We start from the raw sequence: 12395 nt of genomic DNA on the forward strand, positions 1-12395 counted from the left end.
TTCCATTTTGAAGTGCTCTTGGTATAGTTACTCACTTCTTTGAAGTTAGGTAGAACTTGCCTGTAATAATATGTGGATCAGTGCTCTGTTTTATTAGATGATTTTTAAAAAATTAATTAATTAATTATATTTTGGCTGCGTTGGATCTTTGTTGCTGCGTGTGGGCTTTCTCTAATTGTGGCGAGCGAGGGCTACTCTTCGTTGTAGTGTGTGGGCTTCTCATTGCAGTGGCTCCTCATTGCGGAGCACGGGCTCTACATGCGCGGGCTTCAGTATTTGCAGCACACGGACTCAGTAGCTGCAGCACGTGGGCCCTAGAGTGCGCAGGCTTCAACAGTTGTGGCGTGTGGGCTCTAGAGCGCAGGCTCAGTAGTTGTGGCACATGGGCGCAGTTGTTCCAAGGCATGTGGGGTTGTGGTGGGTCTTCCTGAACCAGGGCTCGAACCTGTGTCCCCTGCATTGGCAGGCAGGTTCTTAACCACTGTGCCACCAGGGAAGTTCCTATTGCTCCTTTTTGTTTTTGTTTTTTTTTGGTTGCGGGTCTTAGTTGCGGCATGCATGTGGGATCTAGTTCCCTGACCAGGGATCGAACCTGGGCCTTATCCACTGCGCCACCAGGGAAGTCCCGTTACTGCTCTTTTTTTAATGGGAAAACCTTTCACACTCATTACAGGTTTTTTTTTTTTGGTGGTAGGGAGGGGGAGTGCGAGTGTAGTAATCTAGCAAGATTTTCTATCTTGTATTAAGTCAGTATGAGGACAGTTCATACTGGAATCATGATGATCTTCAGAGAGGAACCAACAAGGAGCTGAATACTCACTTCTACACTGGCGTAATCGCACATGGAACACTTAAATGGCTTCTCATGGGTGTGTTTGTAACGACGATGCCGCACCAATTCTCCACTAGTCACAAAGGCCATGTCGCAGTCTGGGCACTTGTGAGGACGAGTACCTAGAGAAAGGAGGGTATAAAAGAAAGACAAGATTAAGGGTACAGTTAATTACAGAGTTCAATGTGTGACACAACTGCTACATGAGGTTGGATCCTGGTCATCTCATCAACCCTCCCTGAGAGTAGCTCCAAAAACTATGGGTGAGCCCAGCTGACTTTACAACATTAACCCCAAAATATTAGAAACACATGCCAAACATTTAGTTTCTCTTAATTATCCATTTGAGTATGCTGCCTTTGAATACAAAATATTTTTTACCCCTATTTTGTGAATATTCTGGTCACTATGGATTAAAGGTTAACAGAAACACCATTCTGTTTCAACCCTTCTAAAAAATATACATCTTTAAACCTCAATTTTTATCAAGTACAGGCCACAGAATTAATAGTTATTTGATTCAAGATCCTTTTGCACATCAAATCTTACTGTTATTATGATTATACATATAGGGCCACTGGGCTGTCCATATTGACCAACTTTTTCTTTAAAAAAAATACAAATATAATAACATGTTTTCTGTATAAATTTGGTTTGATAAGGTATTCTAGAGATTTATCAAAGGCTTTATAAAGTAGTATTGCCTTTTATGTTATGTGATTTAAACAGATCATTTTCAAACATCAATATCTAATATTCTGTGATCTGAAAGTCAAATCATGGAATATTTAAATATTTTTATGAACTAATAATATACCCTCTATATTTGTTTTGTTTTTTCTTTCACTGAGATAATCTCACTGTTTTTAATATGTCTTCCCATAGTAGCCCCATAACATAACATTACTTTAGTAGATCTTCTCTAGCCACTTTATATTCTGAACACTGCACTGAAAATATCCTGCCCAGGTAATAATGATAATAAAGAGATAAAGCTGACAGTAGAACACAGTGCTACCTTCATAGGTTATTATTTAGAAACTAGGGAGTATCTGTAATTGTGGGCTGTGGGTAAGGGGTGAACAGCAAGGTAATCTCAAACACCAAAATCAAAGGCTACTTTTGAGAGTGGAATTAAGAAGAGTCACAATGTAATGAATGGGTCCAGCCATCTGCAGAAATGATTCTCCCAGAGATTGAGAAAACACTGGAGAGGGAAATGTGATTGGATATGATAGTAACTAGAAAGTTCCAAAGAATGTTCATTTGCTCAATTTGCTTCTTTACTACCACTGAGGATTAAGAGTGAAGGATAGAGTTCTTATCTATGAAAAATGTATAGTCTGGTGGTACAAACAGGTAAGTAAAACGACGACTAACAAGAGAAGAAAAGCAACATCCATTTCTATTAGGACGAGGTAAGTTGAAAACAAAGAAATTTCCAGTGTTTACCTAGTATTATCTAGGAGAGAGAAAGAGGCCTGCCTCTGGTAGACATAAGGATGGCAATTAGGAAAGAAGTGGACACTGCTGTGGGACAGGAGTTTTCATCGGGTTGACCCACATGACTGCCTACGTCCCTCTGCTCAAGGTCCATGGCTCACCAAGTCACCCTTCAATTGCTACAGCATCCTGACATAGGCAAAGGCGCCCCCTAGAATGCAATACGACTGCATCTAGAAAATAAAAAGGTATATTCTTCCACATAAACTGATTTTCTGATATGAATCTGACTCTTGAGGATTTGGTTAGTATGAATTAGTCCTGCCAAATCATTCCTGAATAACCAGACAGACTGAATTTCTTATTTTCAAAGCTGAGGACTAGACCATGACATGCAGCGCCCACATCAAGGCACTCCCGTTCTGGCAAGTCCTATAATGCGGCCAGCTGCTTTCATGTAGTCATATGCCCTTTCCCTAGGGTTTCAAACTACCAAATAAAAAATATTATTATCAAGTGTCTGGGTAGAAACTAGGTAGTTGGTGAAAAGTGACCAAGTCACATTAGCAAATATACTAATGCACAGTATACTGCTCATTGGCCAATCCCTACTTGATCACATTCATCAGACAAACAGCACATCAAATAAAAAATAAGAATCATCATATAAAACGAGGTGGAGAATCTGGATAGAGGAAAGCTATTCTGCATGAAGAACTAGGTGAAAGAAGTTTCTATTAGCACTTGCAGCCAAATGCCAACGCCAAAAGTATAAAGAGCCCAGAAGAGAGTCTAAAGAGAGCTTTAGCCCATAGTCTCTCCTCTTTAGTGACCCCAGAACATGACTGCAGCCAACATGAAGCTAATATTAGAGTATTAAGTATGTGTGGACCATGAATAAATAAATGTTTGAATTGCTGGAATGGTGCCTTAAATTTTCCATTCTGGGATTATGAATTATCTTCTTTGAGGTAAAACAACCAGAAACCATAGTTTTTACAAAGGTAGGATTTCATTTCTATTTCTAATGTTCTTCCTCATAATGCCTGGCAATTACTGCCTGGGAATTTAGGGGGGGTTAGTTTTTGTCATTGCTGTTAAAACCTTAGCAACACAGTGGTGATACCTTTGGGAAATATTATAGGTTAACTACCACAGAAAATCTTTTTCTGAATCACCATCCTTATAAAATTTAGATTATTTTCCACTAAACTTTCTTTACATTTGCCTATAACTAAGTCCATCTGCTTACAATAAATCAAGATCACAAAGAGGGTACCATAAGAAAGAACAAAAATTCTTCCCACTCTTATTCCCACTGGAATCAGCTTAGATGATATTTAAAACCCAAGTTTAAACCTTTGCTATGCTGTAGCCCCCAACATTCTTTTTTTTTTTTTTTTTTGCGGTACGCGGGCCTCTCACTGTTGTGGCCTCTCCCGCTGCGGAGCACAGGCTCCGGACGCGCAGGCTCAGCGGCCATGGCTCACGGGCCCAGCCGCTCCGCGGCATGTGGGATCTTCCTGGACCGGGGCGCGAACCCATGTCCCCTGCATCGGCAGGCGGACTCTCAACCACTGTGCCACCAGGGAAGCCCCACCCCCAACATTCTTAACCAGCACCCACCTGTGTGTGTGTTAAGGTGATTCCTCAGAAGGGTGACTGTCCTGAATGCCCTGCCACAGAGATGGCACTTGTGTGGTCTCTCATCAGTGTGACTTTTCATGTGCCGATCCAAATTTGAACGCCGTGGACATGTGTAACTGCAAAGCTCACACTGGAATGTCTTCTTTACACCTATGTGCAAAATAAAACACTTACTTGTTGCAGGGTTTCAAAGTGTTAAGATTAATCCTAATCTTAAACTTCCACAAATACATTTCATTAGCCTTTTATAACTAAAGCCAACTAAGTCACATTGAGTTATAATTATCTCATGCCACTAATAGATTTACTTCTTTCTCTTCAGGACTTAAGAAGTACTCAATCTGGATAAACTTCTTTTAGACTGGCGCCCACATCACAATCTTTAAAATAAATGCATTTAATGTAAAATAACCTGCACAGGCACTGTGTTATGTGCTTTATCCCGAAAAGGTTTTATGAGAGTATAATGGATAAACTCATTTTACCTTTCTTTTTAATTTTTGTTGGTTTTGGAGGCTTCATGTTACCAACCACTTTCTCTGCGTTAACCTCTGACAGCAGACCCTCCTGCTGCTCTTCCTCAAAATCGTACACAGACACATCCACATCTTTGCCCTCCTCCGTGTAACGCAGTTTGCTCTTTTTGGTTTTCTTTGTTTTTTTGGCTGGTGGTTGATAGTCTGGGTCTTTTTGCCAACTAGGATCTTCCTGAGGCGGAAGTTCCCCTTGCTCTAGCGTCTCCACCTCTCCATTGGCCCCCACTTTTACCACTTGAAACCCTTCAGGCAAAGGTAAGGTGTGACATATCATGGGTTCACTTTCTGCAAGGCCCTCTTTAGACACTTCATTCTCATAAGCCCCCTGAAGTTCTTCTACTGAAGTGGTAGCAACAGGTACAGTCACGGGAACGGGTACTTGCACAAGCTGAAGTTCTCCTATGTTTATAGGCTGTTCCTCCATATTTACAACCTGCAAGGTTATAATCTGGGTATCGTCTACAGCAGCCTCTGCTTCTGGAGCAACTGCACCCTCCATTACTTCAGTCTTCATCTGAAGAAGGGTAGGATCCAGCTGTTCCATCATTACCATCTGTACACTGCTATTGACATCCTGGACCACCTCACCCCCATCAGTCTGGTTCTGGGGTAGGTGGCAAGCGTCCTCTTCTTGGCCCCCTTCCCGGCGTCTCTGGTAAGTCTTTCTCTCCTTTCCTTTAATGAAAGTTTCAGACTCTTCCACAATGGCTTCAACCGCCTCACCTTCCATTTCCCCTTCCTTTATTAAGGGAGAACACAGATTATTATATAAAATAAAATTTGCCTAATTGAAAACATATACATTTTAAACAAAAAAGACCCCTGATGAATGAATTAGGCACCAGTGGTTGTTAATATTACAAAAAGACACAACAGATATTATTTACCTCCTGATGGAAGAATGGAATACCACCTATGAAGCAGTCTTGTCAAACAAAACAAAAAAATCTGAAACGAATCAAGCCTCTAGATCCAACTACCAATTAACAGGAAACTGGTGACAGATGATATTAAATTATACTACAGGGATGAAATTCAGACTGAAGGAAACTGCAGGAATAACTACCCAGTTTCTTCTGCAAATAAATCACCAGGAGAAAAAAAAAATGGGAAGGGTAGAGGGAGAACCTACAGATCAGTGGTTCTCAACCTGGGGTAACTATGCCTCCAAGAGACATCTGGCAAGGCCTGGACACATTTCTGGTTGTCACTACTGCGGCAGGTGTGCTACCAGTATCTAGTAGATGCTCTGGCAGAGGCCAGAGATGTTACTAAACATCCTGCTATGCACAGGTCAGTCCTCCACAGCAAAGAATTAATGGTCCCCAAAAATCAATAGTGCAGAGGTTGAGAAACTCTGATATAGACAAAAGAGGCCTAAGAGATACAGCAATCACAGTGTATGGATCCTGTTTGGATTCTGATTCAAACCAACAAATGGTTTAAAAAATTGCCACGAGGACTTCCCTGGTGGCACAGTGGATAAGAATCCACCTGCCAGTGCAGGGGACACAGGTTTGATCCCTGGTCTGGGAAGATCCCACATGCCGCAGAGCAACTAAGCCCGTGCACCACAACTACTGAGCCTGTGCTCTAGAGCCCACGTGCCACAGCTACTGAAGCCCATGCACCTAGAGCCACAGAGTAGCCACCGCAAGGAGAAGCCTGCGCACCACAACGAAGAGTAGCCCCCGCTCGCCACAACTAGAGAAAGCTCGCACGCAGCAACTAAGACCCAACACAGCCCAAAATAAATAAAATGAAATCTTTTTTTTTTTTTTTTTTAAAGGGACTTCCCTGGTGGCACAGTGGTTAAGAGTCCACCTGCCAATGCAGGGGACATGGGTTCGAGCCCTGGTCCGGGAAGACCCCACATGCCACGGAGCAACTAAGCCTGTGCGCCGCAACTACTGAGCCTACGCTCTAGAGCCTGTGCTCCGCAACAAGAAGCCCACACACCGCAACAAAGAGTAGCCCCCGCTCGTAGCAACGAAGACCCAACGCAGCCAAAAATAAAGAAATAAATTTATTAAAAAAGAAAAAAGCCACAAGACAATGAGATTCAACTCTGACTGGATATTTGTTATTAAAGAGTTATTCACAAAACTGGTTTAAATCTTACACATTTCTTATATCTGGCAGAGGACCTCACTGTTTTTAGCTAAATTCTCCCTTAGAAAACAAGCCACCAGAGTTTTTTTTGGAGCCAAAATCAGAACTTGGATCCAGACTCCAATAGTCCTGCTTGTAGCTACACACACCGCTACCTCCTGTCTCATACCATCAACTTGACATTCATGTATCTCTCTTGTCTGTAAGACCATGAGTTCCTTGAGGACAGAGACCATGAAAACAAGTAGTTTTTAACTCTTGAGCGCTACGCCCAGGTTGGTAAGAACACAATAAATGCTAACTGAATATATAAAAGAAAACAGAAAAAAAAAATCAGTTTTTTTCTGATTCACAGTTTCTGGCTCTTATGTCTTGTGAGTGCTGAGAGTACCCAGATACCTAAGAATAAAATGAGTTTGATCAATTATGTAATTCATATCAATCTGACTTAACAAAACTGACAAATACATAAAAGGTTAATTCAAAATTAAAATTTAAAGTGTTTTGTATTCTTGCCCTCGTCTCAAACAAAGCTTTTGCTACTTCTATTAGACACACGTTTCTTCAATTCAGGTACCTTAACACTATCCATACTAGCAGTCAGAGAAGGCTCTCTAAGTCAGGACCACCTGTAAAGCAGTACAAAGACTAAGACTATGCAGGCCTGGTCCTGCATTCTAGGAGTATTGTCTAACAAAAAAGACAGAATAGGTACAATGGCTCAAGGTAAAAGTGGTAGGTTTGGAGGACCCTACATAACCAGGTGTGAGATCAAGATGGGCAGGATATTTAAAGACAGCATGGTGTGTGTGCACACACACAAATTTTGCAGGGGAGGGGGTCCCTACGTAGAAAAAATTGGTTATGAGAAAGAATAAAACAGTTAAAGAAAAAAAGACTTAAAAAGCACAGGATAAGGCTTCCGTGGTGGTGCAGTGGTTGAGAGTCCGCCTGCCGATGCAGGGGACACGGGTTCATGGCCCGGTCCGGGAAGATCCCACATGCCGCGGAGCGGCTGGGCCCATGAGCCATGGCCGCTGAGCCTGCACATCCGGAGCCTGTGCTCCGCAACCGGAGAGGCCACAACAGTGAGAGGCCCGCGTACCTCAAAAAAAAAAAAAAAAAAAAAAAAGGTACAGGACAGAGGAAAGGGTAGAAAGAGACAGAAGAAAGATGTACTGGTTGTGGCTATAGATTGGACGGTCTTGAATGACAAAATATTAAGACCATACTCATTTGGCTGTCAATGGGAAATCACATATGCTTTCTTTCTTTCTTTCCTTTTTAAAATTTTATTTATTTTATTTTTGGCCGCATTGGGTCTTTGTTGCTGTGTATGGGCTTCCTCTAGTTGCAGCGAGTGGAGGCTACTCTTCATTGTGGTGCACGGGCTTCTCATTGCGGTGGCTTCTCTTGTCGCAGAGCACAGGCTCTAGGCACGTGGGCTTCAGTAGTTGTGGCACATGGGCTTAGTTGCTCTGCAGCATGTGGGATCTTCCCGGACCAGGGCTCGAACCCACGTCGCCTGCACTGGCAGGGGGATTCTTAACCACTGTGCCACCAGGGAAGTCCCACATACGCTTTCTGAGCAGGGGAAATTAAGATTTACTTGGTTCATAAAGAATAGTGCTTGATTTCTTCAACAAAGTGTATCCGTATTTTTGCAAAAGGGAAAGATGCATGATACATATAATGCCCTCTGGCTTTCAAGGCCCTTCAGTATCTGACCCCAGATAACCTATTCAGATTCATGACTTGTTGGTCTTTAGCCATTACTTTTCCCTGTATGTGTCTGCTGATAAAACAACCACACTATTATGCACTTAAAATTTTTCTCAAAATGATCCATTTCCCCAGTTGGCTTGTTAAAGCTCTTTGAGGGCAAAAGCCAGGCTTGAAGCAACCTACATATTTGGACAGACTCAGCAAACCTCACCATCTGCATGGAACGAAAACCAAGGCTAATGGAAAACCTTGTGGGTTGTTGGGTTGTCCTGATTTGTTCTGCCATTACCTGCTTTCATTAGTCCCTTATTCTCAACAACCAAGAGTATATATACTATTGATACAATGCTCAGTGCAAAGATCTCTTACAATCTGTTCCATTAACAGCAAGGACAAATATAACAAAATGTTACCGCAGAACATGAGGGTCAAGGGACATTTGTGAAGTGCTTTATAATTTGCCTGTAAATAAAAAATGTCTGAGCATCAATGTGCTAGCATTTTTATAAGATCTTATTTATATTTCTGATCACTAAAGACTACTTGAGCCAAGATCCTAACTATAATTACTTTTATATAACCAATACTGTTCAGATGGATTTGTCTTGGGACAGGAATGTTCTATACTGGCACTATCCAATAGAAATATAATGGAAGCCACAAAAGTGAGCCACATATGTACCATTAAAAAATTTCCAGGGACTTCCCTGGTAGCACAGTGGTTGAGAATCCGCCTGCCAATGCAGGGGACACGCGTTTGATCCCTGGTCCGGGAAGATCCCACATGCTGTGGAGCAACTAAGCCCGTGCACCACAACTACTGAGCCTGCACTCTAGAACCTGTGAGCCACAACCACTGAGCCCGCGTGCCACAACTACTGAAGCCTGCGCGCCTGCAGCCCGCGCTCCGCAACAAGAGAAACCACTGCAATGAGAAGCCCACGCACCACAATGGAGAGTAGCCCCCGCTTGACACAACTAGAGAAAGCCTGTAAGCAGCAACAAAGACCCAACACCACCAAAAATAAAAACAAATTAAAAAAAAAAAATTCTAGTAGCCATATTTAACAAGAAACAGGTAAAATTAATTTTAGTAATCTATTTTATTTAACCCAGTATGTCCAAAATATTATCATTTCAAGATAAAATCAATATAAAAAATTGAGATGTTATATATTCTTTCTTCATAAGCCTCTGAAATCTGGTATATATTTTATAGTACACCTCAATCTGAACTAGTCACACTGTAAGTTCTCAACAGCCACATGTGGTTAAGGGCTACTGTACTGGACAGCACAGTTTATACCTCTGTTATTCAAAGTATGATCTGAGGACCAGCAGCGTTGGCTTAACCTTGGAACTTGTTAGAAACACAGAACTTCAGGCTCCACTCTTGACCCACAGAATCAGAATTTGCAACTTAATAGATCCCTAAGTGGTGTCATATATTAAAGTTTGAGATGTACTACTTTATACCATTACTCATCTCACATTTTTTTTTTTTTGCGGTATGCGGGCCCCTCACTTTTGTGGCCTCTCCCGTTGCGGAGCACAGGCTCTGGACTCCCGGGCCCAGCTGCTCCGCGGCATGTGGGATCTTCCCGGACCGGGGCACGAACCCGTGTCCCCTGCATTAGCAGGCGGACTCCCAACCACTGCGCCACCAGGGAAGCCCTCACATCTTTTCTTTTTTCTTTTTTTTTTTTTTATGGTACGCGGGCCTCTCACTGTTGTGGCCTCTCCCGTTGCGGAGCACAGGCTCCTGACGCGCGGGCTCAGCAGCCATGGCTCAGGGACCTAGCCGCTCCGCGGCATGTGGGATCTTCCCAGACCGGGCACGAACCCGTATCCCCTGCATCGGCAGGCGGACTCTCAACCACTGCGCCACCAGGGAAGTCCCCTCACATCTTTTAAAAAAGCATTTTCCAGGCCATGAAGGTCTGAAATTAGTACCCCAGCAAAGATAGTAACTTCAATGTTGGAGTTAGGAACAGAGAAAAAGCCCCATCCACCTTGGAAACAGTCTTGGAAAAGTATCAAAGGACAAAAAAATTCACAAGCTGTAAATGCTACTGCTAGCCCTGCCACAGAATCACTACATAATCCCAGGCTATTTAGATATCCTCAATAATAAAACCGGTAGAGGGACTTCCCTGGTGGCGCAGTAGTTAAGAATCCGCCTTCCAATGCAGGGGATGTGGGTTCGATCCCTGGTCAGGGAACTAGATCCCACATGCATGCTGCAACTAAGAGTTTGCACGCCACAACTCAGGAGCCCGTGAGCCACAACTAAGGAGTCTGAGAGCCTCAACTAAGTAGGCTGCCTGCCAAAACTAAGACCTGGCGCAACCAAAATAAATTAAAAAAAAAAAAGTGGAGGAAAAACATTTAATCTCTGAGCTCTGTGACATTTTGTAGCACACAACAATTTGAAGAACACAGAAAAATCCATGTTGTCTCTGCCATGAATTTGAGAACTTAAAATATTAGAAATTGCTTTTAATAACCAAGTACAACCTAAAAGAGGTTACGGAATTATAAACCAGGTGAAAAAGAATTGGTACAAAGGAGTACAAATTGAAACCAACTGTGCTGCCAGGGGGTTGAGCTGACAAGAGTGTTCTCTCACTGTGAAAAAACACATGGCACAAGGTCCATGAACATCAGCATCTATTCAGGGTCTTAAAGCAGTAGGTTCTATTTTCCCAAAGAAAAATCAGACACAAAGTAGCAAGCCACCAGCCTCGCCCATACACTGCTTGGAAATCCCTGCCAGCAGTGCATCCCTTCCAGCAGTGGATCCTTCTACTTAACTTCCACCAAGGAAAAGGAGTCTATGAATCAGTAACAAACTTAATAGCCTGGACCAGGTCGCTCTCCTCACTCCCTGGGGACGGTACTCTCCTAGCTGTGTCACCCCATTAGCGGTTCTGATCCATCCCTTTCCTCCCTCTATGGACTCAGCTGTGCCTCCTGCTTTCCATTCAGTTCCTCTGGAGTCTCTCATGTTCTCTGCCTCTCTCCTTGCTTGAGTTAGGCATGCTTTCTAGGTTTTGTCAAATCTTTTTGTGGACCAACGCCATTAAAAACGGGTTTACATTAACTTCTGGACACAACTTTTTCAGATTATTAAAGCATATTAGTCTATTTATAGAAGTCTGAAAAATGAAGCACATATAAAATTTTTTAAAAAAGTTGTTCGCAATTCCTATACCTAGAGATAATCACCTAGTATACTTTGGTGCTGTTTTCTGAGTTTTTTTCCTCTTATGGATATGTATTTTTAAATATAGATGAGATCGTGTATATGGTTTTGCTCTTATCTTAAGAACCTGTCCTTGCCCTGTCTAGCCCTCTGTGGTCCCTGTGCTTGGTCTACAAGCACCATTCACCAGGAACCACACCAGCCAACCCAAAGGCTTCCCCCTCATCCTCAAACTCAGTTTCTTTGGCATATAACAGTATGAAACTCATACTCTTCCTTCATCAGCCTTTCAGAATTCTCCCTTGGCTTCCCTTGTCTCTGAGAGCTCCTCCACCAGCCGCTCTGAGCACATCAAGGCTCTGGCTCTGTTCCCTTCTCCGTAGCCATTTGGTTCACTAGCCGTTTTACTTCAGCTGTCTCCACCCAAATCCACATGCGCAAACCCACAGTTTCACTGCCTAAAGGATCTCTCTCATGTGTTTGGCTATCACCTTCAACTCAATGGCATTGGATAAGGAATAAAGAAACCTGGGGAATTTCCTCGCAGTCCAGTGGTTAGGACTCAGCGCTTTCACTGCTGTGGCCTGGATTCGATCCCTGGTGGGGCAACTAAAATCCCGCAAGCTGCAAGGTGCGGCTTGAAAAAAAAGAAAAGAAAGAAACCTAGATTCTAATCCCTAATCCAACCAAATGAGCTTGGCAAATGGGTTAGTCTTCTGGGCTGCAGTAGCACACAAAAAATGGAACTCTGAAGACCAGATCCTTCCTGTATTCTCTACCGTCTTGGTGAAAAACTGAAGCTTAGGAACACTTTTTAAAAAATCATTCTATCAACTTATGGGTAGAAGATGGGGCAGGAGGAGGTTCCCTCAGACTGAGGCAGAGTGAAACTGGC

The 12395-nt window shown here is 42.8% G+C and overlaps 1 protein-coding gene across 3 annotated transcripts in view; it reads right to left on the reverse strand.

Annotated features, from left to right (window-relative positions):
• CTCF (CCCTC-binding factor) overlaps window positions 1–12395 on the reverse strand; it is a 50698-nt gene that overhangs the window by 16402 nt on the left and 21901 nt on the right. For all 3 annotated transcript variants that reach the window (XM_079906426.1, XM_079906424.1, XM_079906425.1), the window contains 3 exons: window positions 4408–5197; window positions 3902–4072; window positions 821–954 (listed from right to left, as the gene is read on the reverse strand). In XM_079906426.1, coding sequence (XP_079762552.1) covers window positions 821–954; window positions 3902–4072; window positions 4408–5188 — 1086 coding nt within the window. In that variant the 5' untranslated portion in view covers window positions 5189–5197. The remainder of the gene's footprint in view (window positions 1–820; window positions 955–3901; window positions 4073–4407; window positions 5198–12395) is intronic.

Source organism: Stenella coeruleoalba (assembly GCF_951394435.1).
Source record: "Stenella coeruleoalba genome assembly, chromosome: 20".
Classification (NCBI taxonomy): Eukaryota; Metazoa; Chordata; class Mammalia; order Artiodactyla; family Delphinidae; genus Stenella; species Stenella coeruleoalba.